Source organism: Rattus rattus, chromosome 2, assembly GCF_011064425.1.
Source record: "Rattus rattus isolate New Zealand chromosome 2, Rrattus_CSIRO_v1, whole genome shotgun sequence".
Taxonomy (NCBI): domain Eukaryota; kingdom Metazoa; phylum Chordata; class Mammalia; order Rodentia; family Muridae; genus Rattus; species Rattus rattus.
The window spans coordinates 6,004,212-6,031,950 of NC_046155.1; the positions used below are offsets into that span (position 1 = coordinate 6,004,212).

Below are 27,739 nucleotides of genomic sequence, written 5' to 3' on the forward strand. Positions count from 1 at the left end.
GGTACCTGCCCATCCTGAATCCCACCTGGTCCCCAAGACTGGCAGGAAAGGCTATGTGTATTTGGGATCAGGCCATTGGAAAAGGGGAAGCTATTGGCCAACAAAGGAGGCTCAGGCCATGTCCCTAGAAAGCTGGGCAAGCGGGGAGCCTGTCAGGGTCTGTTGAAGAACCTGTCTTTGGAAGCAGACAGATGAAGCAGGACAAAAAGTCTCTGCTTGGCAGCCCCTGTCAGGAGACTCCAGAGCAGAATGCTTGGATTGTCTCACTTATAAGAGTAGCCAAGATCGGATGGCTTCTGCTCAGCCGACAGGGAAAGGCTTGGGAAGTGGCTGACCAGCTGTTCTCAGCTGGCAGGCCATGTTTAGGGTGAGGCTGTGAGGACCTGTGACCTGCTGAAGACACTGCCAGTGGCTAAGAGTGTAATGAGGCTGCCTGTAGTTCCTCCTCTGTGGCCTCTCCTGGTCCCAGGACTGCTTCTAGCAGGGAGGTGATGTCATGGGCTAGTGTGAACCTGTGAGAGCACACCTGTACCTTCTCAGTGTTCAGTACTTTGAGTCCTGGGACCACACAAGACCAGGGACACTCAGGCAGAGCCAGGGACCTCATATGTCCTAAATAAGCAGACCCAGGGACACCCCAGCCTCCTGTTAGCTTGCCTACTCACACTTTGGGGCCACCTGGTCTGCTCTTCCTTATATTTTTGGTTGTGAGCCTAGCCTTTAATGGCTGAGCCATCTCTCCAGCCCTGGTCTGCTCTTCCTTGACCTCTCTGTGGACACACCAGAACATTCCCCCTGGTCTTAGACGAGGCCTGACCACATGCCCCTGCTCCTTCCTTTCAGAAGCCCCCCAGCACCCACACCATGAAGGAGGAGGCCTTTCTCCGGCGCCGTTTCTCGCTATGTCCGCCAGCTTCTACTCCGCAGAAGACTGACCCCCGGAAACTCCCACGGAACCTGCTTCTGGGCTGTGAAAATGAGCTTGGTCCCATCACTCCAGGTTGGTACAAGCCATGGGGAGCTGGGGTCCCCCTGACTCTGCAGTTTGAGAACTCAGCCATTGTCCCACCCCATCCAGTACCTTCATGGCCAGTGAGAAAGACTCCCATACGAATGGGTCTATGGTCGCTGTGGGCAAAAGGCTCACAGCACACCGAAGGTTCACAGTACACCGAAGGACCAAGTTTGCTGGTGAAGTTATAGCTTAGGGATGGTAAAAAGCAGTTACCTCAAACACTGGCCGTGGGGACAGGCACCTACCCTAGCCCTGCTGATCTGGCTGAGTGTCTGCAGACCACGTACTGGGGCTCAGTTTACTAGTTAATAAAATGAGGACAACATTAGCACCTATGTCCCCCTTCCAAGAGGTTCTGAATCCTAGGAGAGAACATTTCAGACCTTGCTACCTCCATGCCACTTGCAGATAAAGTTCTGGCTCCTGGAATCTGGGCCCCACCACAAAGAAAGTTCTCATGGCTGCTAAACTGATAGCCTCTGTGCCCATCCATCCAGGTTAGAGCCCTCTCTAACCTGTGGGTGGCAGCTGGCATTAGAGAATTTAGCCCTTCCTTTCAGAGGCCTCTAAGGAGTGAGAGGTGGGATTATACTGCTCCAGAGGACTTCAGCCCTCCCATCCCCTCTCCCCTGTCCCCTCTCTCCTCTTCTCTCTCCCCTCTCCCCTGTTCCCTCTTCCCCTTTTACCTCCCACTGCTGGATACAGAGTGAGGAGGAGACACCAGCCTTCCCTGAGGACAGGTAGAAAGCCATGACAGGGAAGGAGATCTAGAAGTCATCAATAATCTTAGCCACCAGAAGGGGAAACTGAGGCCAAATGGGGAGAGCACTCTAGACAGTCACTGGGATACAGGGAAGGTTGATGCCTGGTAGCTCATAGCCCTCATTCACCTAGGCTGCAGGAACAGGAAGGAGAGGAGAGGACCAATCCGTTTCAGTAGGGGAGGTGGGAAGGTAAGGGGGTAGTGGCAAGCCTCAGCTGGTGATCACTTTCTGGAAACTTGAGCTGTGGAACAACAGACTGGGCTGCATAGGAACTGGGAGGCTCCAGGCCCTCTTCAAGGAATGGAAGAGATGACAGGTTCAGGAGCAGGGGTGTGGACAGGATATGTGTGGCAGCAAAGAGCAGAGCTACTGCTGACCTGCCTCCCCTGACGTGAAACCTCTGCTCTCTTCGGTGCTTGGATCATAACCCTCCCTGCTCAGAGTGCACCTTCCCACATGTGGCCTCTGAGAGTGGGCAACTGCCCATCCCCCACCCAGCCCCAAGGCCTGAGTTAGGGGGCTGTATGGGCAGAGAGTAGGAGTTCCTGGGGCTCAGTCACACGGGGGAGAGGCAGTCACCAGACTGGGATGTTAGGTGACCTCAAGTGGCTGCTGCTCTCTGACCTATGAGTAGAAATACTTTCTCCTGTCACTGCCTTGGCTTTTCCGGAAAGAATATCTCTACTGCTCAGCTCTGCCCAGCCCTTCCTAGCACCCTTGGGAGGTGGTCTGAAGAGCCCCTAGCCTCCTAGCTGTTCCTTCCCCTCATACCCATCCCTGGTTTGTGGCTTCAACAGGGAGAGTTTCACCTCACCACAGATTCATGGCCTCTGTTCTAACCCGCGGGCCCTCCTCCCCCAGGTAGCAAGTGAGAGGGGTCAAATCACACCCCTGGCTTGCTTCAGGACTCCCCACTATCATCTCTCTCCTTTCAAGCTGCAGAGTACAGAAAGGCTGGGCAGGGGTCTGGGTGGCAAGCCTCCCTCCCACCTCTTCAGCTAATCTGGAGCAAGACTACATACAGGACTAACAGAGTTCTGTATTTTGTGCCTCTGAACCTAGGTGCCATGCTTCCTTGGTGATCCAAGAGCCTAAGTGTCACACACACACACACACACACACTCAACTGCTCTCGTTTCCTCTAGCTCCTCCCCTGTTTCCTCTCTGCGGTTGTGTGGGCTGACCAGAGCCCCTGGGACCCTTTACTGAAGCTCACTCCACCTCTCAGGGCCACACCACTTTACTGGCTTCCTGCCCCTCCCAGGCAGGGTTTAGGGCACTCTTGCCTCTCTAAGGAGTCTACCCACTGTCTTCCAGGAAGGGACATGGAGTCCAACGGCCCATCACAACCCAGAGATGAAGAGCCCCTGACACCAGGCTCCGCCACGAAGGTGCCACTGGTAAGAGTCTGGCTGAGGGAGGACCGGGAGGCAAGGAGCCTAGGTCAAGGGATGGCAGGGTGTTGGCTGAACCTGAGGTCCCCATACTTACATGAGGAAAAGCCTCAGCTCTCAGGCTGCGCCCTATTTGCAAGAGGTTCAGTCAGCTGTGTCTCTTGTCTTATTAGGTGCTTAGCATAGCCCAGTGAACCTGAAAATGGGATTCCTGCCAGCCGGGACTATTTGGGGAGTAGGAAGCTCTGGTTAGGGAGACCTTCCAAGCTATTAGGCTCCGTTCTTCCTTCCACACTCTGCTGTCCCCTCTGCAGCCACTTCCTGGTGGAGTCCTCACTCTTCAGCTGTATTAACAGCTGCCATGGGTACCCATACGCGTATGTATCTGGGCTACAGTCATCTGTGAACTTGCCAAATGCTAAGGCAACTATGAACCTCTAACACATTCTGTGTTTAACTTTTGAAGAACTGCGGAACTCCCGTGCACTGGTCGAGCACCGGCACGCCACAGTTGCCCTCCCTCAGTCCTCCCCAGCCAGCACTGGTGGTTTCTGTACTGTTTCTGACTCTAGCCCTCCTGATTGGCATCTCAGTATGGCTCGGTTTCCGTGTTGACTCAGATCAGCATGGCATCACATGCATCTGTGAGTCTTCCACCTATATCCTGATCGGGTCGTCGGCCTTTTTCTTGTTGCATTGCGAGCATTCTTTATATATTCCGGCTGCTCAGCCCTTCTCAGATGTGTTGTTTGTAAACACTGTCTCTCATTTGGAGGCTGTTTCTGTTACAGTTTATCCTATTTTATTGCATGTATATATGTGTGTGGAATGTGTAATTTATATGGTATATGGGGTGTGTGTTTGCGTGTATATGGAGGCCTGAAGCTGATATCAGGTGTCCTCTGTTGCTTTCCACTTTATTTATTGAGGCACAGTCTCTCCTGATAACAGTTCTGGCTTGTCTTGCTAGCCAGCCTGCTCCAGGATCCTGACTCTATCCCTCAATTGTTGGGATTTCAAGTGGTCACAACATCTGTCCTGCTTTTACATGGCTTCTTTCTGGGGATTCAGACTCTAGCCTGCATATATGTATGGTGGGAGCTCTACCCACTGAGCCTCCAGTTCCAGGTTTTAAGTCATTTTTATAGGTAGGTTGCAGAGTCCCAGGAAGATTTCAAAAGCCCCAATTCTGGGGGACCTTCCCATTTCCTGGGTGTTCCTGTGTTACCTTGTATACATGAGGACACAAGTGTGACTGGGGGTCTCTGGTGTGGAGGCAGCATGCCAAGCATAGCCGGCTGGGAGAATCCCTTCTGCAATGCCCAGCAGGCTCTGTGCTGACTCGACTACTCCCTCAGAGTGGCCTCCGCCTTGCCTCCCAGGATGCAGTGGCTGCTCTGCCCCAGGCCCCTGGCCTGCCTTCCTTCTTCCTCTGGCCTAAAACAAGCACAGCTGGTTCAGCCCAGTCTGGTGAAAAGCTGATGGCAGAGGTCAATCTCTTGGCTCTAAACAGTGGGTATTTTTGGTTTTTAGATTGACTTATTTTTATGTGTGGATGTTTCATGCCTGGTGTCCTAGGAGGCCAGAGAGAATTTCAGATGCTGGCAGTCGAACCAGGGTCCTCTAAGGGGCTCTTAACCACTGAACCATACCTTCCGTGAATAGTATTGCTGGGCTGGAGACATGGCTCAGTCATTAAAGGATAGGCTCACAATCAGAATAGTGCTCTAAGCTAAACCACTGTGTTATTCGTCCATCTCTTCATAGTTCTTAAGAAACACCAGCTGCTAGTCTGAGCAGGGACTGAGTTAGCTGCCCCACAAGGGTGCTCGGACAAACAGCTCACCACAGAACTGTCTGCAAGCTGGAACTGTCTAAGCCCTGTGCAAGTCAAGCCCTGCACATTGACACCCTTGTGGTCAGAGCTGCCCTCATTCTGGGCAGGCCATTCAGGGACTGAGAAAGAGAAGTGTGGAGAGGAGAGGCCAGGCTGGGGAGCGGTCTGCAGAGTCCCAACATGGCTGTCCCTAGAGGCCTGCTACCTGGCACAGGCATCATCGTCCTCCTCAGATCAAAAACTGCACTCCCTTTGGCCATCTGGAATGTTCTTTGTGGCTAAGAGGATGCTGCTCTGAAGGGGGACTGCCATGTTCAATCCCAGTTTGTCTTCTTATTGGCTACAACATTGCTTTTGAGCCTTGCTGTGGGGCGGGTAATACTAGTGACCTGAGCTATTGTGATTGGTTTGTTTGTCTTCAAGACAGGATCTCACTGGGTAGCCTTGGCTAGTCTGGAATTCATTATGCAGACCAGGCTGGCCTCCAGCTCACAGAGGTCAGGCTCTCTTGCTTCCTGAGTGCTAGGATTAGAGGCACCACACCCAGCTGATCTGTTCTGTTTAATATGCATGTATAAGCCAATGAGACGGCTCAGCAGGTAAGGCACTTGCCACCATGCCCGAGGACCTCAGTCTGATCCCTGGGATCTGCACTGTAAGAGAAAATTTATTCCTGCAAGTTGTCTTTGACCTACAGACTCCCAGCCAGCCCTCAGAGCCAAGTACATCATCCTTCCTTCCTTAGGTCAGAGTCCGTCACTTTAGGGAAGATGAGGCAGGAGAAACCTGAAACACTAGTCACTTCTATCCATGGTCAAGGGCAGCGAGTACTGACGAGTTCGTGGGCTCAAGCTTAGCTTACTGTGTTCTTTCTGTTCCGTCCAGAGCCCGGCCCATGAAACAGTGCCCTTCATATTCAGGGTGGGCCTTCCCACCTCAACTAAGCCAACTAAGAAAATCACGGGACAGCCCCATCTAGAGTCCTTATGGAGACTCTTCCCAGGCACATTACATTCTGTCAGGTTTACGATTAAGACTAACTCTCGAGCTCTAATTTTCACATCACAAAACAGTCATTTGATTTTCTTTTTCCAGACACATCAGCTTGTTCCGTGCAGAAGAATGGGCTGTGTCAGCCGATGGCCATTGTTTGGGCTTTAAATGAGGGCATTTATTAAGTATTTAGCAAGCTCAAGTCCAAGAACACATGGAGGTAGCCAATAGACAGAAGCAGCAGGCAGAAAAATATCAAATCAGGAGTTTTCGACACTCAGCAGAAGTGATTGGGGTAGCAGGATAGAGTGAACAAAGGGACCGCCGGGGCTCAGACGGGCAGTGTGACTGCCTGGGGATGTTGAGGCAGTCAACTGCAGTTCCCAACTGTGCCTTCTGTCCATAGCTGAGTTCTGGCTCCTTGTTCCCACTGTAGACACTTATTACATTGAACAACGGTAACTGCCTCCATGAGAAATGGTCACCTTCCAGCTGTTCTCAAGAGCAAGTACTTGAATTCTTTAGGACTTCTGTCTTCCCTCCCTGTCACAGAGTTGGGGAGGGGTGGCCATCTGTAGACCAGAGGCCTTGGGGGACACTGAGGCAAACACATGGTCTGAAATGGGGGTCGTGTGGAGCCTTATTCCCAGGGCCAGCTTCTCGGTGAGTTCAAACATCGACCTGCCAGGATCACGTACATCAACAGGTGGCACGTGGGGTTCAGGGCACAGTTTGCCATCCCCAAACAGTTCTGGCTCCGTACCCTGGCCCTCAGTTTCTCCATCTGTGGGGTTGTGGCTTCTCCCAGCTCCATGATTTGTAGATTACCATTCAGGTCCAGGAAGTAAGCTGTGGGACCAGGTACAGATGCTTGGCTCCCAGCTGTAGCTTCAAGCAAGGCCTATACAGTGACCCTCAAAACATACCTCCCCAGAGCCAGTGAGCATCCTTACCACAGTCTCCTTGTTGCCCTTGCCCAGAGATGAGCCCCTGATGATGAGAGGAGTGGCCATCCTGGGCATTGTGGGAGATACAGCTCATATAGCCCAGGAGCTTGACACCATCATGTCCTAGCTGCCACCAAAACTCTGGTTTACAAACCCCACCCTATTACTTTCCTCATTGCTGAGATAAAATGCTGATAAAGGCTCCTTAAGGGAAGGAGAATTTATTTTGGCTCATAGTTCAGGAGTACAGTCCATCATGGTCGGGGTGGGGAAGGTATGGCTGCCAGCGCTGAGGCTGTCGTTCTTACTGCCCCCACAATCAGGAGGCAGAGATGGATGCTGGTGTTAGCTCACTGCCTCGTTTTAGGCCATTCTGGGACCCCTGCCTTCTGCTGCCCTTGTCCTGGCAGCTCCAATTGTACCCTGACAACCCCAGCACCATGCTCTCTCTCTCTCTTGCAGGCCGAGTACAGGCTATGCAATGGATCTGACAAGGAATGTACCTCTCCAACAACCAGGGTCTCCAAGAAGGACACGCTCAAGGTGGGCCTGGCCCAGGGTGAGGAGAGAGGGGACACCCACACCCCCTATGTCCCCCTTCTGTGCCCTGCCAGAGTGGGGGAGCTGGGGCAGTCCATGCACTTCACGACCCACATCTGCTCTGGTTGCAGGCACAGAAGGAGAACTACCGGCAGGAGAAGAAGCGGGCCACAAAGCAGCTTTTCAGTGCCCTGACTGACCCCAGCGTGGTCATCATGGCTGACAGTCTGAAGGTAGGCTGCCGACACTCCCAGAGACTCCTATTGACTGGGGCATCCATGACGCTTGGGAGACAAGTCTAAGTGTTCGTCACTGTGAAGTTGTCTAAGTGGCCCCTGACTACTGTAACAAATGACCCCAAAGCGGAGCTCGTTCCTCAGAGATCTGTAGGCCGTAGTCCAAAATGAAGGTGCCGTGAGGACCACACTACCCCCAGAACTCCGGGATCCTCTTCCCAGTTCTTGGGGCCTTCAGGAATCCATCACCCCAGTCCCTGCCTCTGATCGTCAACCACTGGGCAGCATAGATGGCCCAGGGAGCAGCTTCCCTGGGTGACCCTGACCATGAATTCCTCTGCAGATCCGGGGGACCCTGAAGAGCTGGACGAAGCTGTGGTGTGTGCTGAAGCCTGGGGTGCTGCTCATCTACAAGACACCCAAGGTGGGCCAGTGGGTGGGCACGGTGCTGCTGCACTGCTGCGAGCTTATCGAGCGCCCCTCCAAGAAGGACGGCTTCTGCTTCAAACTCTTCCACCCGCTGGACCAGTCTGTGTGGGCTGTGAAGGTGAGCTGAGCCACAGGGCATCCCGGTGGGGATTCAGGGACATTGAAGGGCTCCCCTGAGACCACAATTCCAAAATGGGAGCCCTAGCATGGGATCCCTGGAGGATTGGCTGTCCTCTGACAGGCTTCAGGAAGTAGGGATGAAGCAGAGTGGGGTATACATTAAACCCCTCATCCAATGCTGTCTGGAGGGGAGGGAGGGACTGTCCCAGGCTCAGACCTCATCCGTCATCACCAGGACCGCTCAGGAAGAACTGATCGGAATGGGGATGGGTCCCCAGTGAAAACTTGGTTATACATGGGTTTCAGAGAAATGACAGAGTTTAGGGTTGTTTTGGATTTGGGGATGGGGTGAAAAAAGAAAAGTTACATAGTCCATAGACCAGGCTAGCCTCAAACTCATAGAGATCTACCTGCCTCTGCCTCCTGAGCCTGGGAATAAAGGAATGTAGTGCCTTGCGCAGTTTGGGTTGTTGTTGGTTTGGTTTGGTTTGTTTTGGTTTGTTTTGGTTTGTTTTGGTTTGGTTTGGTTTGGTTTGGTTTGGTTTTAGAGACAGGGTTTATCTTACTCTATGACTCATCCTGACTCATAGCCCATTCTGAGGCTCAGACTAATCTAAACTTGTGGCAGCCCTTTCAGTTGCTGAGAATGCAGGTATAAATCACAATGCCTGGCTGCTGGTGATGAGGAGTGAGCTACCCCTTTCCTCATAGCCTTCCTGTCCCCAGTGCCCGACCCTGTCTCTGTTCCTCCAGGGCCCCAAGGGCGAGACTGTGGGCTCCATCACACAGCCCCTCCCCAGCAGCTACCTGATCTTCAGGGCAGCTTCTGAATCAGACGGTGAGTGCCACCTGCCCTGTTTCTGCTTCCCCAGGGTCCTAAAGTCAGACATAGACTGAGCCTACCTTACAGTGATACCCCTCTCGCAGCTAAGCCTCAGATTTCCCACAGATTAAAAAGGAACTAGCTGTACTTGTCAGCCCAATGCTGTGGGAACCCTAGGGCTACATGGAAGTAATCAAGTGACAGTTGTGAATTTGATGGGTAAATTAAGTCACAGGCAGCCTAGAGGTATTCTGTCAAAAATAGGTTACAGATATTAATGTGGGCTTCCCCGAGTCCCAGATTCTCTGAACTAGGTAACAGATTCCAAGCAGTAGCCCCATTATCAGAAGTCCTTCAAGTGACAGCTTCTAGCCAGGCTGTGGCTCCTTAACAAAGCCTCAGGGCTGCACCCCCTGCTGGAGGTCGAAGGCCCTGACATCTAGGGCCCAGTTGTCCAGGCTTGGAATCCGGCAGATGGCTTAACTACTGGTGCTATGATGCCTCCTGGTGGTCAAAAGTTATATCTGCTCTCCCTCCCAAGTTTTTTTTGTTTGTTTGTTTGTTTTGTTTTGGGGGTTTTTGTTTGTTTGTTTGTTTGTTTTTGGTTTTTGGTTTTTTTTAAACTCTTGTTCACTCTGTCATTGAACCTGCTGGGCTCTGGGGTAAACAGGCAACCTATGCCCTCACAGAGCCTGCACACCTTGGGGGTCTGTGACCAGTAAGCCAGCCACCAGATGACAAGTCTGAACTGGAGCCCTGATTGTCAGGGGCCACAATCAAAGAAGAACGTTATCTGCAATCTCATGTATCTCAGGATGGGCTTCCTGCAAGCAGAGGCAGAGGCTTTCGAATGGCTCTCAAAGGCTGTGCAATGTTCAGGACATCAAGTCTTTTGTGGCAGCCACAAAATGCGCATTTGGGTCCTAAGTCCAATTCTACAACCAGCTCTCATCCTGGGTTGTGTAACTTCCCATGACCCCCTCCTTGTCCCTACAAATGCCCAGCGTCACTGGTGGTAGCACTGTGCTCAAACCAAGCCAAGCCCAGCAGGATCTCAGATATCCCTCAGCAAGCAGGGCAGCTCCAGAGTACCAGGTGCCCCCTTGAGCCTCTGAGGTCTCAAACAAAAGGCTCTGTAGCTTTAAGTTAGGGAAAGAAGCCCACAGTTCCCAGGGCCACACAGCATGCAAGCTTAGGAATCAAGAACTCCATCTTGTTTTGAGCTGGGACCTTCACTCATGAGTCCCTTGGGCATGCATGATATCATTTATAGACGACTCTGAGGTGTGGGAGGAAGCGCTGCTGTTAGTAATCACACTGAGACATTGGTGTCACCTGCATGGGTCCCTCTCCCCATATCTCTTAACAGCACCCTCCCATCACCCCGCCTCGCCCCTGAGAACAGTGATATGATACCAGTCTAACACAAGTTCTACACCCAGGCGCACACACACTGTGATGAAGAAAGCAGGACCTCAGGGCCAAAACAGAGACCCCGCCTCACCCGCCACCCCTCAGTCCTGTCTTTTGTTACCACTTGAAGTTACCTGGTCAGTGACTCCTCACCAGCCTGTAAGACCCCTGCCCAGCCTCTGCTCTCAAGTCCACACAGGATTCATGTGTGTACATGTTCCCAGACCTGTTGATTCAGCCAGAGGCCTGGCAACTCCAAGATATATTCACCCAAGACCCCCAAGTCTATCCTCGGGGTCCTGATGTGAAATTTAGGCTTCAACAGAGGGCAGGAGGAGTGCAGAGCTGAGAGTCCTGATCGGGGTGTGGTCCTGCCCGTCGCTGACCCCTCCCTGTCTCAGCTCCAGTCTCTCCTGCAAGGTGGTCTGACAAGTTCTCAGACCTGTGCTAGGTCTCTGGGAGACAAACTGCCCTCTGTCTGGCACCAGACTTCAGCCTTTCTCTTCCTCAGTGTGAGACTCCTGGGAAAATCTCAGTGCCTTAGGGTCTGCTATTTCAATAATCTAATGGCTGAAGGGAGGGGACAACTGTCTCTTTAGTATATATTCATTCCTGCTAGGATGGCTACACGCAAGGCTGAGGTCTGTGGGGGAGGCAGATCTTTATCTAGACCCGAGTGAGGTGGAGTGAGGCGTGGGACTAGAAGTTTCATGCCTAAAAGACAGTCTGGAGATTAGTTTCAGAAGGCTTATTTCAGACAACAGGCAGATTAAGGTTCCTTGGTGGGGAAGTAGAAGGGAAGCCATTCACTAGACTCCCTCTGTGTCCCTTAGGCCGCTGCTGGCTAGATGCCCTGGAGCTGGCCCTTCGCTGCTCCAGCCTGCTGCGACTGAGCACATGCAAGCAGGGCCGAGATGGGGAGCAGGGGTCCTCACCTGATGCCTCTCCCTCTTCCCTCTACGGACTGCCCACCTCGGCCACCATCCCAGACCAAGACCTGTTCCCGTGAGTGAGCTGGGTGAGAGGTGATCTGCGTGGTGTTCCCTAAGCAGTAGGAGAGGGGTCAGCTGGGGTGACAGACTTGTTCTCTCCTGCGGGTACCAGTCTTTGCATCCTTACTGACGAAACAGGAGCAGTAGTACAAATACAGGTCACTCGGTGTAAGGCAGTGTGTGATGTCCCTGCAGTGAAAGAGGCCGGGTACCCAGGTGGGTGTCTAAGGTTCTGGGTGTTGCCTGGAATTGGGGGCCCACGGGCATTTCCACCCTTCAGGTTGAATGGCTCAGCCTTGGAGAATGACGCGTTCTCAGACAAGTCAGAGAGAGAGAATGCTGACGACTCAGATGCTGAGACCCAGGATCACAGCCGCAAGACCAATGAGAGTGGGAGTGACCTGCTGGACAGCCCTGGTGGGCCACGGAGGGGAACCACGTATGTGGAGCAGGTCCAGGAGGAGCTGGGAGAGGTGAGAGCCCTGTCAACTCAAAGTGGAAACGGGACACAGCAGGGCTCTGAGTGACGCCCGCTCAACCCTCCCCTGCCCGCCTAGCATGAGATGCACGGGTGATGTGAGGTCCAGCCCCAAATAGACAGCCTCTCTGGGCTGGGATGGCCTGTGGCCAGAGTAGACAGGCAGCTTAGGAAAGATCCCAGCCTGACCCCTAGACACTCTGGGGACCTACATACACCTAGCATGACCCAGCACCTGGGATCCCCTCACCCCAGTCAGGCACCTGTACTGTCATCTGCATAGTGAATGTTGACCATCCAGTTGCCAGCTTGTCACAGCTGGGAGGTGATAAAACCTTGGGGAGGTGGGGCCTAGCAGGAGAATGTTAGGTCACTGGGGCTGTGGCCTCTGATAGGCAGACATTTTTCTCTTTTGTGTCCTGACCATGAGCACTTGAACTGCCAAGTACTTCCTCCATGATTTACTGCCTCCATGATGAGGCCCAAAGCACTGAGGCCCAACAATCTTGTGTAGCCCTGATTGGCCTAAAACTCACTCTGCAGCTGAGGCTGGCCATATATACCACCTCCTTCATCAGCCTCCATAGCGCTGAGATTAGCCCAAACCTTTCCATTTTTAAACTTGACTGCCCCAAGTATTTTCTTACAGTAGCAGAAAGTTGTCTAGCACACCTACAAACACAGAGGACTGGGAAACCGGATTCCTGAGGCTGGAAATTCTAGACAAAAGAGAGTTATTAACTGGGGTTTTTGGAGGCCAGACATACAAGATCAGGCAACCCTGTGGATTTAGCCTCTGGTGAGGGTCTTGTGGATGTGCCATGTGGTGAATGGTACTATGGCAGTTGTACATGTGAGAGGGAGACAAGGATGCCAGAGTAGAAAAGCTGGTTGTTCCCAGACCTGCTGAAGAACCTGCTCACCCCTAAGCCCAGTGTGGGTGGGTGCTGGCACCCATTCTACGGAGGAGCATGCTCACCGCTCAGGGTGGGCGGTGACACCCGTTCACACAGAGTGGACATGCATCCAATGGTATCCAGTGGGCAAGGGTCAGATGAGCTGTCCTGGGTCCCTGTCCCTCAGCTCCCTTAGGCAGCTCAGAGCAGAGGCTTCACAGCCCAGCTCATGGGGCCTGGTCGTGTCCCTCTGCCACAGCTGGACGAGACGTCCCAGGTGGAGACAGTGTCAGAGGAGAACAAGAGCCTGATGTGGGTGCTGCTGCGACAGCTGCGGCCGGGCATGGACCTGTCACGTGTGGTGCTGCCGACCTTCGTGTTGGAGCCTCGGTCCTTCCTCAGCAAGCTCTCTGATTACTACTACCATGGAGACCTGCTCTCCAGGTGCACCTCCGACAGGAGGGGGCCCCTCACCCCTGTGGACCACAGAGGCAGGGGATGGGGTGGAGCCAGGAGAGGGAAATAAAGGTGTGAGCGTCCAGGGTTCTTCCTAGAGGTGAGGGCACCAAACAGCCCGGAGCGTGCAGAGTCCCCTCTGGGCTGGTGTGGAGTTGGCTTCAGCACTGTTCTAGCTATGTGGTAAACCCACTTGCCGACTTCTGGCCTACCTGGGAGGATGGAGCAGGGTGCCCAGGTCAGCTGGGATGAGGCTGCCTCTTTTAGCCAAGTAGATGGAGGTTGGGATGGTTGGAGAAAGGGGTGGGTGTTGAGGAGGGTAGCCAGGGACCCCAGCCTGAGTCAGAGCTCTCTACCCCATCACAGGGCAGCAGCAGAGGACGACCCCTACTGCCGCATCAAGCTTGTGCTACGGTGGTACCTGTCTGGCTTCTACAAGAAGCCCAAGGTGAGAAGGGCCTGTGGAAAGGGCAGGGTCTCAGCCAAGGGGTTTGTCAGCCCACTATGAGTGGGACCAGCTCCTCCATGGCATGGGAGAAAACCAGCTATCCCCACCATGGCCCCAGATCCAGAGAGGTGGAGAGCAGTCCTCTGGACTTCTCAAGTTCAGAGCCCAATGCTGGTCCTCATTAGCTCGACCCTTGCTCAGTGTTTGAGGAAATAGCCTAAGCACCACAACGGTGTCAAGAAAGGAGCACTTGACCCTAACTACAAAGCTATGGGATTTGTCGAGAAACCCCTCTTGAGAACCTTGCCGGCAACAGAGCTGCCCCTGGTTATGGAGAGGCCTGCAGGGCCAGGTGGAACTGGGCTTCCATAGTCCATAAACCTGGCAACCAAGATTCTGGCCAGGCATGGGGGTGCGCACCTGTAATCCCAGCACCAGGGAAGCACAGACCGGAAGATTTCCTGAGGTTCGAGGCTAGCCTGGGCTACATAAGTGAGGCCCCATCTTAAAAGGGGAGGGGGAGTTGGGAAGAGCTGAGTCAGTAGCAAAGTGCTTGCCATGCAAGTGTGAAGACCCAGATTTCCTTACTGAGACTCACAGGGGCTGGGTGTGGCAGTGTGTGTTTGGGATCCATGATCCTAATGCAGAGGAAGCAGAGACAGGAGGATTCCTGGGACTCCTGGTCAGCCAGCCTAGCCTGCTTAGCAACTTCTAGGCTAGTGAGAGTCCCAACCTCAAAGACAAGATGGAACAGTATTCAAGGTTGACTGCCAGCCTCCACAGGCATGTACGCACACACACACACGCACACACACACACACACACACACACACACACACACAGAGGGATTCACACATATAATGCTAGCACATAGGAGGCAGAGGCAAGAAAGGTTACAGTGAGTTTGATTCCAGATCTGCGTCTTGTTGTAGACAGGTGAGCCTGAGGCGCAGAGAGAAGAAACCAACCCAGAGTCATACAGTAAACTAGGCTAGACCAAGGTCTCCTGGAAGCCTGGCACCTCCCAAGCTTTCACCCAGCTATGTATGGTCTGTGCCCCAGTCAGAGACAGTCAGATCTAGCCTTAGTCTTGAGGCCCCTCCAAACTGAATAGAAGATAGGGATTCCTAAGGCAGACACACACACACACACACACACACACACACACACACACACACACACACACACACACACATATAACTGTAAGCCACCAACAAAACATAGTCTCCCCCAAGCAGAATAAGGGTGCCAAAACCTCTTCTAGAGGCAGGAACAACCCCACCAGGGCCCCCAGAAGCGTCTCTCTCCTCTTGGCTCCTCCAGCATGTCTTTGTGCTCCCCACAGGGCATCAAGAAACCCTATAATCCCATTCTGGGGGAGACTTTTCGCTGCCGCTGGCTGCACCCTCAGACCAACAGTCACACCTTCTACATAGCAGAACAGGCAAGACTCCAATGCCCAGCTCAGTATGTGTAGTGGGCGGGGGGCAGGGGCTTGTGGGACTGAGAGAGGGGTTGTCCGTGGCCTGTACCCTGCCATAGGACAGGCTTCGCATCGGGTCACCATCCATGGGGATTCTCCCAGAAGGGCAGGCATGATGGTGTGACAGGATCACCTGAAAGAGGGTGGGCAGCCTGACTTTCCCCGTGCCGGGCTCCCTTGGATGACTCAGAAACTTGAACAGGTTCCCAGACACCGGGATCCAGGCCCTGCCCTGGTATTTGTAGGAATGTGTCCCTTACCTCCCACTTGCCCATGGGACCCAGATATCCTTTATGGTATAATCATTTCTGGAGCCATCTCTAGACCTGTCTCTCTTACACAGGTGTCTCACCATCCTCCAGTGTCTGCCTTCTACATCAGCAACAGGAAAGATGGCTTCTGCATGAGCGGCAGCATCACGGCCAAGTCGAAGTTCTACGGTGAGGAGGCTCCAGGGGATGGGGACGGGATGGAGGGGCCTGGGCCTGTGGAAGTGAGGAGAGGACTTCACTCCATAAGCAGTGAACTCCAGAATCCCGCTGGTGGGACCATGTGGGTGGTCCTAACTCTGTTGAAAGCAGACACCAGTAGGGGAGCCAGGAAACAAAGAAAAAGCTTGGGGGCGGGGGAGGACTTGCTCCGACAGAGCTGCCCAGCTCCCTAGCCATGAGCCACGAGTGGCTGTTTGTACTGATTAACGGCAGGTTGGACTGCAGATCAGTGGGAATGCACGCCTAGCCCACAGAGCCTGTGTTCCATCCCTAGTACCAAAAATGGATGATGGTGGATGTATGACAGATAGACAGACAGAAGGTAGGTAGGTAGCTGGATAGAGTGATAGATTAAAAAGTCAGAAAGTCGGTAGATAGATAGAAGGTGGGTAGGTAGGTAGATAATAGACAAACAGAAAGATAGGTAATAAGTTGGTGGGTAGAAAACAGAGAGATAGGTAATAGGTAGGTAGATAATAGATAGGTAATAGGTAGATGGACAGAAAGTAGACAGATAGGTAATAGGCAGATAGAAGGAAGGTGGGTAAATGGAAGTGGAAGGTAGAGAAGAGACAGACAGACAGACAGACAGATAGAAGGTAGATATATAGAAGTGAAATCAAAGTGCAAACAGTAGCATGGGCTCCATCAAGTGTTTTGGTAGCCACACTTGGCTGGTGGCAAGCACTTGAGTGTCCCAAGCAAGCCGAAGCAGCCACGCTCTGCCCTGTGCTGCTCTGAGCCTGGGATTGGCAGTGCCCAGGAACCTTACCGACACTTCCCCAGCAGGCCCTATTTGCCCTCATCACTAGTGTGCAGGTGTGTGCTGAGGGCCTCTGTGTGCCTGGCAGCAGCAAAAGGTAGCATGTGGCATCTGCACCCAGGTTCCATTCACCTTTATCACCTATGCTCTGGTCTCATGCTGGCTCTGAAAGGTTCATAGTCTCTTCCCTGAAATTTCATGGTGGAGTGAGATAGACTAACAAGTCAGATGACTTCTCAGGATGCAGAACGGGTGCAAACTAGACAGTTTTATGATACCCAAGCCCAGATGTTGTGTGTCTCTCCCTCAGTGCCCCAGCTGAAGATGCTGGGAACTCTGGGATATGTTGTAAGGACATTCAGACTTTGGGGTCCTGCAGAGGCCTGATGCTAAGAGTCTGTGTCCTAATCAGGCCCCTGCCCTGTCTTTGCAGGGAACTCTCTGTCAGCGCTTCTGGATGGCAAGGCTAAGCTCACCTTTTTGAACCGCAAGGAGGAGTACACCCTCACCATGCCCTATGCCCACTGCCGAGGTGAGCAACTGTGCCATTCCCCGTGCCCCACCAATAGCCCAGGCTGGCCCTCAGTCGTGGTATTAGTTACTTTTCTGGTTACTGTAATGTGTTGGAAAAAACTAAAGAAGGAAGAAATGAGTTTATTTTGGATCGCCATGGGACGGGTAGGTGACTCCATTGGTCGTACTGAATCCACAGACCGGAAGCAGAGAGATGAATGCTGGGGCTTGGCTCATTTTTCCTTTTTATTCAGCCAAGGATGTCAGGGAATGCCACCCATATCCAGGGTAGGTCTTCCTTCCTCAGTTAAACCTCCATGGAAGCACTCACATAGGTACACCCCAAGGTGTGTCTCCTAGGTGATTCCAAAGTCAGGTGGAGCTGACAATCAAGGCCAACCCCAGCAGATGCTAAACACTGTCTGCTTATTCGAAGATATCCCTACCTCATGGGTGACTTTTCAGAGCTGAGTGTGTAACTCTAGGTGGCTTGCTAGTTTCTCCTCTTCGATTTTGCATCTGGCTCCTCTTGTACTAGTGATCAATCCCAGCTATGGAGGAGGTGGAGGCAAACTTCAGGGCCTGCCTGGGCAGCAGAGTGAGTTCAAGGCCAGATGGATAACTAAGTATGACAATGTCTTGAAATTAAAAGATAGGAAAGGAGCTGGGGCAGTGGATCAGTGGTAGAGCACTTGCCTAGTATGTAAGAAGCACTGGGTACAATCCAAGCAACACACACACACACACACACACACACACACACACACACACACACACACACACACCGCAGACCAGATACGCAGAAGTATAATACCCTATACTTCTACCCACCTCGAGCCTCCAGAGACATAGAGTTACCACTGTCATGTCAAACGGAAGAGTTTTCCCACCCCAGAAATCCCTCTGGTGTGGGCTGAAGCTAAGGCTGAGCTACTACACCGACTGAGCGTGCTGAGGCTGGTGTTCAAGTCCCAGAACTTGAAACAAAGAATCAAAGAAACAAAGAAACACAGAGAATCTACCTTAAACCTGATAGAATGTCCCATACCTTTTAATCCCTGCACTTGGGAAGCAGAGGCTGCAGGTCTCTGAGATCAAGACCACAGCCACATAATGAGACCACATCTTAAAAGATTAAGTAAGTAAGTAAGTAAGTAAGTAATAAAATACTCACCTTTGACTGGGCATAGCTCTGACAGCCCAAAGGATGACCTGGACAAGTGCAGTTTGATTTGGGGAGCAGTGATTGACTTATGCCCCTGTCTCCACACCCTACCTGCCAAGTTCCTGTGCTGAGTGTCTCTAAGTCTATGGCAGAGCTGATGAGGACCTGGCCTGAGAGAGACAAGTGAATTAAAGCAGCGGGGTGATGTGCACTCAGAGAAAGCAGCACAGAAATGCCAGGCTCCAGAAAGGCACTCGGCTGTGTGTGCTGCTTCCCTGATCTTACCGGGATTCTGCCCGTGTGTTTTGCTGCAGTCCTGGCACTCCCAGCAGCTAAGCATCAGCTTGCTGTGAGGCAGTTACTCTGGTAGGATCTGAAGAACTATCCCCACCACGGTTTTAAGTGTGGCTGTTATCTTCCCTGTCTGGGAGCCTCATACCCTGTGCATGAATTACATACATCTCCATGGCCAACAGCAGTGCCTTAGAGAGGCTCAGTAAAACTTGTTCAGCGAGGGGTTGGGGATTTAGCTCAGTGGTAGAGCGCTTGCCTAGCAAGTGCAAGGCCCTGGGTTCGGTCCCCAACTCCGAAGAAAAGAAAAAAAAAGAAAGAAAGAAAAAAAAGAAACAAAACCAAAAAAAATTTTGTTGTTGTAGTTCAGTGGATGGTTCTGGGATCTAAGGTCTAGAGAACAGACTATGCAAGTATCATAGTCTTGCCACAGAAGGAAACAGAGATCTAAAGGGTAGACAAAACCCAGGAGCCAACAATGACTGCTTGTGGCCCTAGATAAGATGTAATTTTGCTGGGAGTCTGCCAGCCCTACAAAGCAGAATGTTTGGGACCACACAGGAGGTGTCCATTGAACCCCCCAGAGCTACACTGATGCTGTTGGTCCTTAATGCTTCCTTGGCCATGGAAGGCCTTCTGCAGCGATCTCTTATGAGGAGATGTTTTACAAGAGTCCCTGTGGTGTGGAAACCTCTGGGGACAAACTGTTAGCTGTCAGGACCAAGACCTGCCAAGGTCTCCGATCCTCGGGTCTGCCTCTTCCTCCGTCTCATCTCTTAAGCCCTCTCCCCATTTGTCTTCTTCCCGCCCCTCTTCTTTACCATCTTGTAATCCTTTTTCTTTGCTTGTTTTCTGAGTCAGTCTTGAAACTAACTCTGTAGACCACGCTGGCCTCAAACGCACAGAGATCCCCCATTCTCTGCCCCCCAAGTGCTGGGATTAAAGGTGTGAGCCTCGACCACCACCTGGCTGTCTCTTTTATTTTTGTCTGTGTTTTCTATGTCAGATGCTTGCAGTACCTACAGAGGTCAGAAGAGGGCATCAGATCATCAGATTCCCCTAGAACTGAATTTAGATGGCCGTGGGCTGCCACATGGGTCCTGAGACTCTATCTCCAGTCCTCTGGAAGAGCAGCCAGCTCTCCAGTTCAGAGGTTTAGTCCGTTGTCATCATGGCAGGAAGCATGGTGGCATGCAGGCAGATACGGTGTGGGAGAAATAGCTGACAGTTCTACATCTGGAACTAATCTTCAGGCAGAAAGAGTGACCTGTGGCCTGGCTTGGACATTTAAAACCCCAAAGTCCACCCCCTAGTGACGCACTTCCTCCAACAAAGTTGCACCTATTCCAACAGGGCCACACCTCCCAATCCCTGTCAGGTAGCATAATGAATAAGTATCCAAATATATGAACCTACAGGGACTGTTCCCATTCAAACCACAATTATGGTTATTTTCAATATTAGATTATGTTTTCCATAGGACCACAAGAGAACTAAGGGAAAAGGGTTTTCAGATGCACTCTGCACAATCCTGAGGTGCAGTAGGGAGCAGATGCAACCTAGTTGCAGGGTTGGTGCAGAATCCAGCCACAGATATGATTAGTCAGACCCCGGGATCGGGGCTCCTGAAGAAACTGACCCAGCCAAGGGTGTGGCATCTCCCAACCAGAGCAGAGGCCCCTTCCTGGGACACAGTACTGAGGAACAGGCAGGGTCTCCGTCTTAACAAACCCCTTCCTTGCCTGCCCGGTGACACAGACTTTCGGGGTTGAATCCCAACACCAGTTGCATTTCAGGGCTCCTGTACGGCACCATGACCATGGAGCTGGGAGGTAAAGTGACCATAGAGTGTGAGAAGAACAATCTCCAAGCTGAACTGGACTTCAAACTCAAGGTAATGTGTGCAGCCGGTGGGACAGAGTGCATGAGCTCAGGTGGGGATCCCCTCCTGCTGCATCAGGCAAAGAGCCCCGGACAAGTACAAGTGGAGTAGAATGCTTTGCATCCCCATAGGACAGACAGGGCCCAGAGAGAGAATGGAGTACAGGCCACACAGAACAGCCTGCAGGCCTAAGTCCCATTGTTCTAGCCTAATGGTGGCAGACTATAAATTTGAGTCCAGATCACGGCACCGGAGTGAGGGCATCTTTCTCTGGTCTTAGCCTCGTCTAAGCCATAGTCATGAGAATGACCACTCTGTACCCCTGAGGATGTGCCTCTGGGTAGGGCCCTCCCCTCCTCCCCACTCATGGGGAACCTATCTGCTCCTGCAGCCTTTCTTTGGGAGCAGCACCAGCATCAACCAGATTTCTGGGAAGATCACATCAGGGGAGGAAGTCCTGGCCCGCCTCACTGGACACTGGGTAAGATGTCAGCCCTTAGGGTAAGCCTGGATAGGCCCTAGGGTGATCACCAACCAGGCCAGCAGCTCTGATGCTGCTATGCCATCTGGGGCAGGACAGAGATGTATTTATCAAGGAAGAGGCCAGTGGAGGCACCAAGCTCTTCTGGACTCCTAGTGAGGAGGTCCGCAGGCAGCGGCTGAAGCGGCACACGGTGCTGTTGGAAGAGCAGAGTGAACTGGAGTCTGAGAGGTAAGGCCCTGTACCCTGCTGACCACAGACAGGGACAGCCAGATGGAGGGTTGTCAGGGTCACGATGCTGGGAGCACATTCTAGGATGTCTTTGGCAAGAGCAGCCCCAGAATAGACCCCTCATGCTAAATCACCTATCCTGCTGGGGACAGCTGGTGGGAGAGGGCCCCATCATTGCTGCCAACAAGAAGATCCCTGCAGGTGGCAGGCAGGAGCCCAGCATAGGGAAAATACAGCTCATACTGTAGAATCAAAAGCGGGGAGACACAGGCTTCCTGCAAGATAGCCAGCCCCTTGTCGCTGAAGGCAACCAAGCAGGGAACACTCTAAGCTCACTTCTGATGTAGGGGGGATTGATTCTGAGCTGCCGAGGAATGGAGCTGCCCTACTCTGAGCTCATTGGTCCTCTGACCTGCAGGCTCTGGCAGCATGTCACCAGGGCCATCCATGAGGGTGACCAGCACAAAGCCACCCAGGAGAAGTCTGTGCTGGAAGAGGCGCAGCGGCAGCGTGCCCGTGAGCACCAGCAGAGCCTCACTCCATGGAAGCCGCAGTTGTTCACCCTGGACCCACTCACTCAGGAATGGCGCTACCGATATGAGGAGTGAGTAGCACAGTGGCCTGGGGCCTGTGTGGTGGGGTAGGAGCCTGCAGACGGAGTCCAGTGTGCGTGTCTCGATTTGAAATCTCTAATCTCCTTTCCCTACCTGCCTTCAGTAGTACCTTAGGGATGAGGTATAAGGAGGGATGGTCAGATAGACCCCCTGAAGCCTTCCTTGTAACCCCTGAATAGTGGTCATCCCCTGGGTCACCATGAGAAGCTGAGGTCTAGGCTAGGACAGAACCCTCGCCCATAAGGGTCATCACCTCTACTGATGGACGCCATCTGGACTCTCCAGCTACAGCCCTTGGGACCCGCTAAAGGACATTGCCCAATATGAGCAAGATGGGATTCTTCACACTCTACAGAGGGAGACTATGTCTGGACAGACAGCCTTCCTGGGAAGTCCAGAGTCCAGGCACAAGGTCAGTACCCCTCACCAAGGCTCCAGCCCAGGCTTGATCTCAACTGTAGGTGTGGCCGCCCCTGAGAGCCTCATACCCTCCACCTGGCCCTCCTCCCTCAGTGCCCATCTCTGTGATAGCTCAAACCCTACCTGGCAGTGGGACTTCACTGTCGCCAGGCTCCTCATTGCTCCTTTTTCCTTTCCACTGGGGGGATCTGAGATGCAAAATACTTGGTTCATGGGCATCCTGGGCCTCACAGTTCAAGACTCTGTGCCAGCCTCCTGAAGTCACTTTGTCCCATTCTACAGCTAAAGAAACCCAGGCTCAAACTAGCCCAGGGAAGAGGAGGAAAAGCCAGCATCCACACCTGCACAGAGCCTGGGGAAAGCAGGAGGGATGTCAAAGGGTTAGGAGAGTCCCAGGAAACAGAGAGAGGGGGATGCCCTTACACAAGATGAGACTATGAATTGCTCCGCCAGGTAGGCCTAGCTGCATGCTCTGGGTTCCAGGTGTGCTAGCACTGGCCATGTGCCAACATGGTGGCAGAGCTGGCTGGCCCTCATTCCTCCAGAGGAAGTCCAACGGTTTTAGGTTCCCGTTAGGAAACCGAGGCCCCCGAGATGGAATGGCTGCAGTTCAGGCCAGGTGAAGGTTCAAACCACATGTGTCCAACTGCAAAGCCTCAGCTCCGTTCTCTGCACACTGCCCTACTCTAGTGCATCCTGACATTAACAGGACACCATGTCCCCAAAGGGCCTGTGGGAGAAGACACTACGTATAACAACGTCATCTCTTTACAGAGGCCTAGCTCTGACCGGCGGCTCCGCAAAGCCAGTGACCAGCCCTCTGGCCATAGCCAGGTCACTGAGAGCAGCGGCTCCACACCCGAGTCCTGCCCAGACCTCTCTGATGAGGACTTTGTTCCTGGTAAGTGGCTCCAAGTTTTATACACGCTAGGTAAGTCCTGGCCCCGACTAGTGAACACCTTGGACCTTGACTACCAGGGAAGGCAGAAGGAGAGAGCTGGTCCCTACCTGCAGCCCCTCTGCAGGATAGGAAGGGCCAGGAAGCGCCTTTCAGAGATGAGTACATAGGGGCAGGCACTCTCATAGTAGATCTGTGCTCATCCTACCCTGCCCTCTCCCTCAGAGATCTTCCTTCCCAGAGGAGGCAGTCAGGACCGATGAGGGCTGTAGCCAGGACTTGGGAGGAGAAAAGAGACTACTAGGCATGTTGCTCAGTGGTAGAATGCCTGTCTAGCACATATGAAGGCCTGGGTTCAGTCCCAGCGCAGCATAAACCCAGCATGGCAGTACACAGCTATAATCCAACACTCTAGAGGTCACGTGAGAGATCAAGAGCTAAGGTCATCTCCTGCTACATTAAGTTCAAGGCCGGCCTCACATACTTGAAACCTACTCTCAGAAACGGGATGGGGAGGAAGTGGTCTAAGGCTAGGATCTTCCTGAGCTGCAAGGATACTGGATAGATTGGTTGGGCACTGTCCATTGTCCAGCCTCTGGTACTGCCTCTGCCTCTGCCCCGGTGAGATTCTTTTCTCCTCTGCCCTTACTGAGCAGTCTATGTCTCCCAACACTGTCCCCACATCTGCAGTGGATCATCTCTTAGGGCTTACAAGCTAGCTGAGCCTACATCCCCTCCTGACCTTTCCCCGTCTCTCTTGTGTCAGTGTCTGGCTTCTGAGGGTGGTAAATCAGGAGCTGGGTCAGCCAGGACATCTCAGCTTACCCTGGTGTGTTTCTCCCTGCTGTCTCCATCCTGGACATTTAGGTAATGAGAGCCCGTGTCCTCGGTGCAGGCGAGAGGTACACCGGCTAAGGATGCTACAAGAGGCAGTGCTGTCCATTCAGGAAGCTCAGCAAGAGCTGCATCGGTAAGAACACGGGAGGTGAAAAAAAAAAAAGAACACGGGAGGTGGAGGGAGCAGCCAGCGTAGGAGAGCACAGCCCTGGTGGAGGTGCTGTTGAGCATGGGCAAGGAGCTCCTCAGGGCCAGAGAAACCTCCCAGGTGTGTGAAAGCAGATAGCAGCCCTCCTGGACACCTCCAGCTCCCTCAGCTCCCCGTATAGAGGCTCCTCAAAGCAAAGGGAGTGTCTGGAAACCGCACTAAGTGACCTCAGTGGATATCCAATCAGCACACGGTATCAAGTGAGGGTGTCAGAGGTCAACCCACTTGCTCCTCTGTAAAATGGGTCACTAGCAGAGCCAACAAGAGATCGAGGGAGCAGAATGGAGAGGATGTGGCGACCAAGCTTTGTGCCCATCCTCCAGACACCCCATCACTGGCATGGTACTTGCTGGTCTTACCTAGAGGATCGACTGACAGAGACATGGAGCTGGAAGGGAATGAGTCAGAGCTGGGACACGCAGGAGGGTGGAGATATAGATATCTGTGCGTTGGCTGAAGTCCACTGCTGTAGGTTTGGACGTTGGGAAGTCTGCTGGCTAGAGGCCCTTTGTCTGCAATGGCCTGAAGTGAGGAGGCGAATGACAAGAGAACCTGGAGTCAGTGTATGAAGCCAGAGATGATGTTCTGGCCCCTGGAAAGGTGATGACTCTGCCAACTCTGTTCAACCCCATGCCAAGTGCCAGTTTTTCCTGTTTTCCCACGTCACAGAGTCCCCTAGAGGTCTAAAAATAGCCTTATTATTCACAGGAGAGTGTATGGAAAATTGACTTACAGTCAGAGACAAGGGGTGGAGAGATGAGTCGAACATGACATCTTTTTCTGTGGACTGTACTTGTCTCGTGGTTTGCTTGCAGATGGCCATCAGTGAAGCCTTGAGTCTCAACACTTGCTGGCCCCATTTGCTTTCCCTACTGCGGTCACATAAATATATATCAATCAGCTAATGAGAAAGGGGATTCTAGGGTCTCTGGAGTTCTTCTAATGCCACAGTGGGGAGCCTCAGACTCAGAAGGCTGACCCGGGGCTAAGGAAGTGTGAAGTGGGCTGTGCCTGCTGAGGATGGAGCTCCCTAGAGGTGCTAGCCCAGGTTTCTAGGAATCCTTAAGTCAATCCAGGTTGACTCCTCTAGCTAGTGTCTCAACAATACAGTCGTTCAAACTGCTCCTTTCCCAAGCTGTGGGGACAAAGAAAGAGAAACCTGGTACCTCCCCACTCCCCAAAAAAAGGACTTCTGCACCCAGGAAACGGAGAGAACAGACATCAGAGTCCAGGCTTGGTGGGCTTGTTCCTATGTCCCTGGTGGACACACAGCTGAGGATGCCAACCAGACACTAAGCGTATCACATTCTGGAAGCTGCAAGTCTAAGATGAAAGTTTCAGGCCTAGTTCTTCCCAGCGCCCTGTCCTTGGCTTGCAGACAAAGTCATTTCCTGTATGCCTCTGTCTTGATTTTAACCCTCTTCTTAGAATCCCAGTCTAAATTAAGGGCCCACCCTAATGAGTCACCTCTTCAGAGATCTTATCTCCAAATAGTCCAGTGGCCAGGATTTCAACACAGGTTTGAGGAAGTACACACCATTCACCACCACTCCAGGACTGGCAGGAAGGATGCTAAAAGCTTAGTCTCCAAGCCCAGATCCTCCTGTCTCACAATGGACACCCAGGAAGAACAGCCCTGGGACCCCTCTCCCTAAACAGCTCTCACCTACACTCGTAGCCATGTCCCAGCTGGCAGACATGCCATCTTGTCCCAGACGATCCTATTAGCTGGGAGGGTGGTCATGCTGGTGTTGACACAGCCCCTTTGTTTCAGGCACCTTTCAGCCATGTTGAGATCCACAGTGCGTGCTGGGCAGGCGCCGGCCCCCGGCCTCCTGCAGAATCCCCGCTCCTGGTTCCTGCTTTGCATCTTCCTGACATGTCAGCTATTCATTAACTATATCCTCAAATAAGAGCCCTTGGAATCAGCAAGGTGATGCCTGAAGAACTCCCTCCTAGGCACCCAGCACTTTACACCGGCCTGCAGAGGCAGTGGGGCCCACAGGCAGGGCCACTGGGACAGAAGGGTCCTCATACAAGAGGATGACAGGTGGGGCCTGGGGCTATGAGGGTGCTGTGACTCCTGCTGTAGGACCCTCCAGGAAGCACTGGCCTCTCCTACAGAGTCCTCCACCTAGCACCGGCCTTAATGCTAAAGCCAAATGCGGTTTCTGCCCTGCAGCGTGCCCCTGGTAATCTCGAGTTGCCACTCCCAAGCCAGCCCCCACTGGCCATATGGCATCATATCTGGGGGTCAGGAGGGCCTGTGCAGGCTTTGGACAGCCACTTGCCACAGCACAGGAGAGAGTGAGGTTTCCAGGAGCAGCAGGAAGGAAGACCCCAGAATTCCCCAGGGCTCTTTGAGTGGTAATGTTGACTTCTGGAGAGTCTGCCCACCTTGTGCTCACACAAGCATGGACAGGACACTGGGACTTTTATCCTGTTGTTAAGCTGTTTCCACAGAAGCCCGTTCAGGTAGTTACTTCACCCACATTGGCCCTATAGCCAGAGGAGCCCACCTGTGCCAGAGGAGTGCCCTGGCTAACTGCAGTGTGAGCTTGTAAGCAACAGAAGTGCCCAGGAGCTGACCCCAAAGGCCAGGAAGGCTCAAGCTTGCCACTTTCCCTGACCAATACAGTCTTCCCATTCTGTTGACATTCTGACTACATATAAATTGCAATATTTGAGGCAGCTCTGTGCAGTGAGCAGCCTCTGCATCCAGACCCTGACCCTATGTGGATGACGCTCTGTGTATACGTGTGTGTGCGTGCGTGTGTGTGTGTGTGTGTGTGTGTGTGTGTGTGTGTGTGTGTGTGTATGTGGGCACCTATGCATACTCACATTCAGAGCCTTAATACCTAGTTGGTGCCATCTCCACTGTATCTGATCCTTCATTTCTGAGTTTTGTATCCATTTGTTGTCTCTCTCCTTCCTCAGCCTGGGGGTATGTCTGCTCCATGCCTTGAAATAAATGGAAATACATGTATATTCTCTTGTGTGGGGTCCTTGGGAACAAGGAGGAATTCTGGGGAGATGGAAAAAGCAGTGTAATAGGGCTGTCTTGAGCTGGAAGTACCAAGTGAGGGGTCCAGAAGGTGGATGCAGGTTCACAATGTTGAGTGAGAAAATAGCCCACCTGGAGCCATTGGGAGCTGGAGTCCCATCAGCCAACTGGTGAGCAACTGTGGGCATGGGAGAGATGTGGCCCGCCAGGGCATTCCAGGGACCTACTAGGGCTGGGAAAGGGAGGGGAAGGATGGGGCCCATTTCTTTAAGAAAGGGAGACACTCAGACTGGGCAGCCTGCTGTAGTCGTCACGGCCTTACTGAAATGCTTAAGCTTCTGTATTCTGAGATAGTTCTGGGGCATCCAGAGTAGCCCTTGGCATCTGACAACACACCCCACGCCACCTCAAAGGGAAGCTGTAGCCCCCCTTAACAACACATGGAAGGTAACAGAGACCAGAGGGAATGAAGGTGGCCAAACAATACCCATGACAGGGGACCCTAAGGATGCCTCGCTACCTCTGGTGCCAGGATAGGGTAAATCAAAGAAGAGCCAAGTGGCTTTGCATCTGCCCATCCCAGGACTCCCCTAGAGGACCCTGCTCCTGGGGCCTCCATAAAGCAGCCAGTCATCCTGGAGCATGGATGCCTGCAAGTGGTCATTTTACACCTCAGA

The 27,739-nt window shown here is 52.8% G+C and overlaps 1 protein-coding gene across 1 annotated transcript; it reads left to right on the forward strand.

Moving 5' to 3' along the window:
* The first annotated feature begins 848 nt into the window (after positions 1-848).
* Osbpl5 (oxysterol binding protein like 5) lies at positions 849-27,044 on the forward strand. The gene is made up of 21 exons (XM_032891346.1): positions 849-1,000; positions 3,097-3,179; positions 7,413-7,493; positions 7,622-7,723; positions 8,070-8,273; positions 9,029-9,113; positions 11,345-11,516; positions 11,784-11,976; positions 13,137-13,321; positions 13,700-13,781; positions 15,127-15,225; positions 15,608-15,704; positions 16,952-17,050; positions 20,284-20,381; positions 20,761-20,850; positions 20,945-21,081; positions 21,500-21,685; positions 21,981-22,107; positions 22,890-23,016; positions 23,881-23,983; positions 25,833-27,044. Exons 1-21 carry the CDS (start codon positions 865-867, stop codon positions 25,969-25,971), a joined length of 2,625 nt encoding a protein of 874 aa, XP_032747237.1. The 5' UTR covers positions 849-864; the 3' UTR covers positions 25,972-27,044.
* Positions 27,045-27,739: the final 695 nt, after the last annotated feature.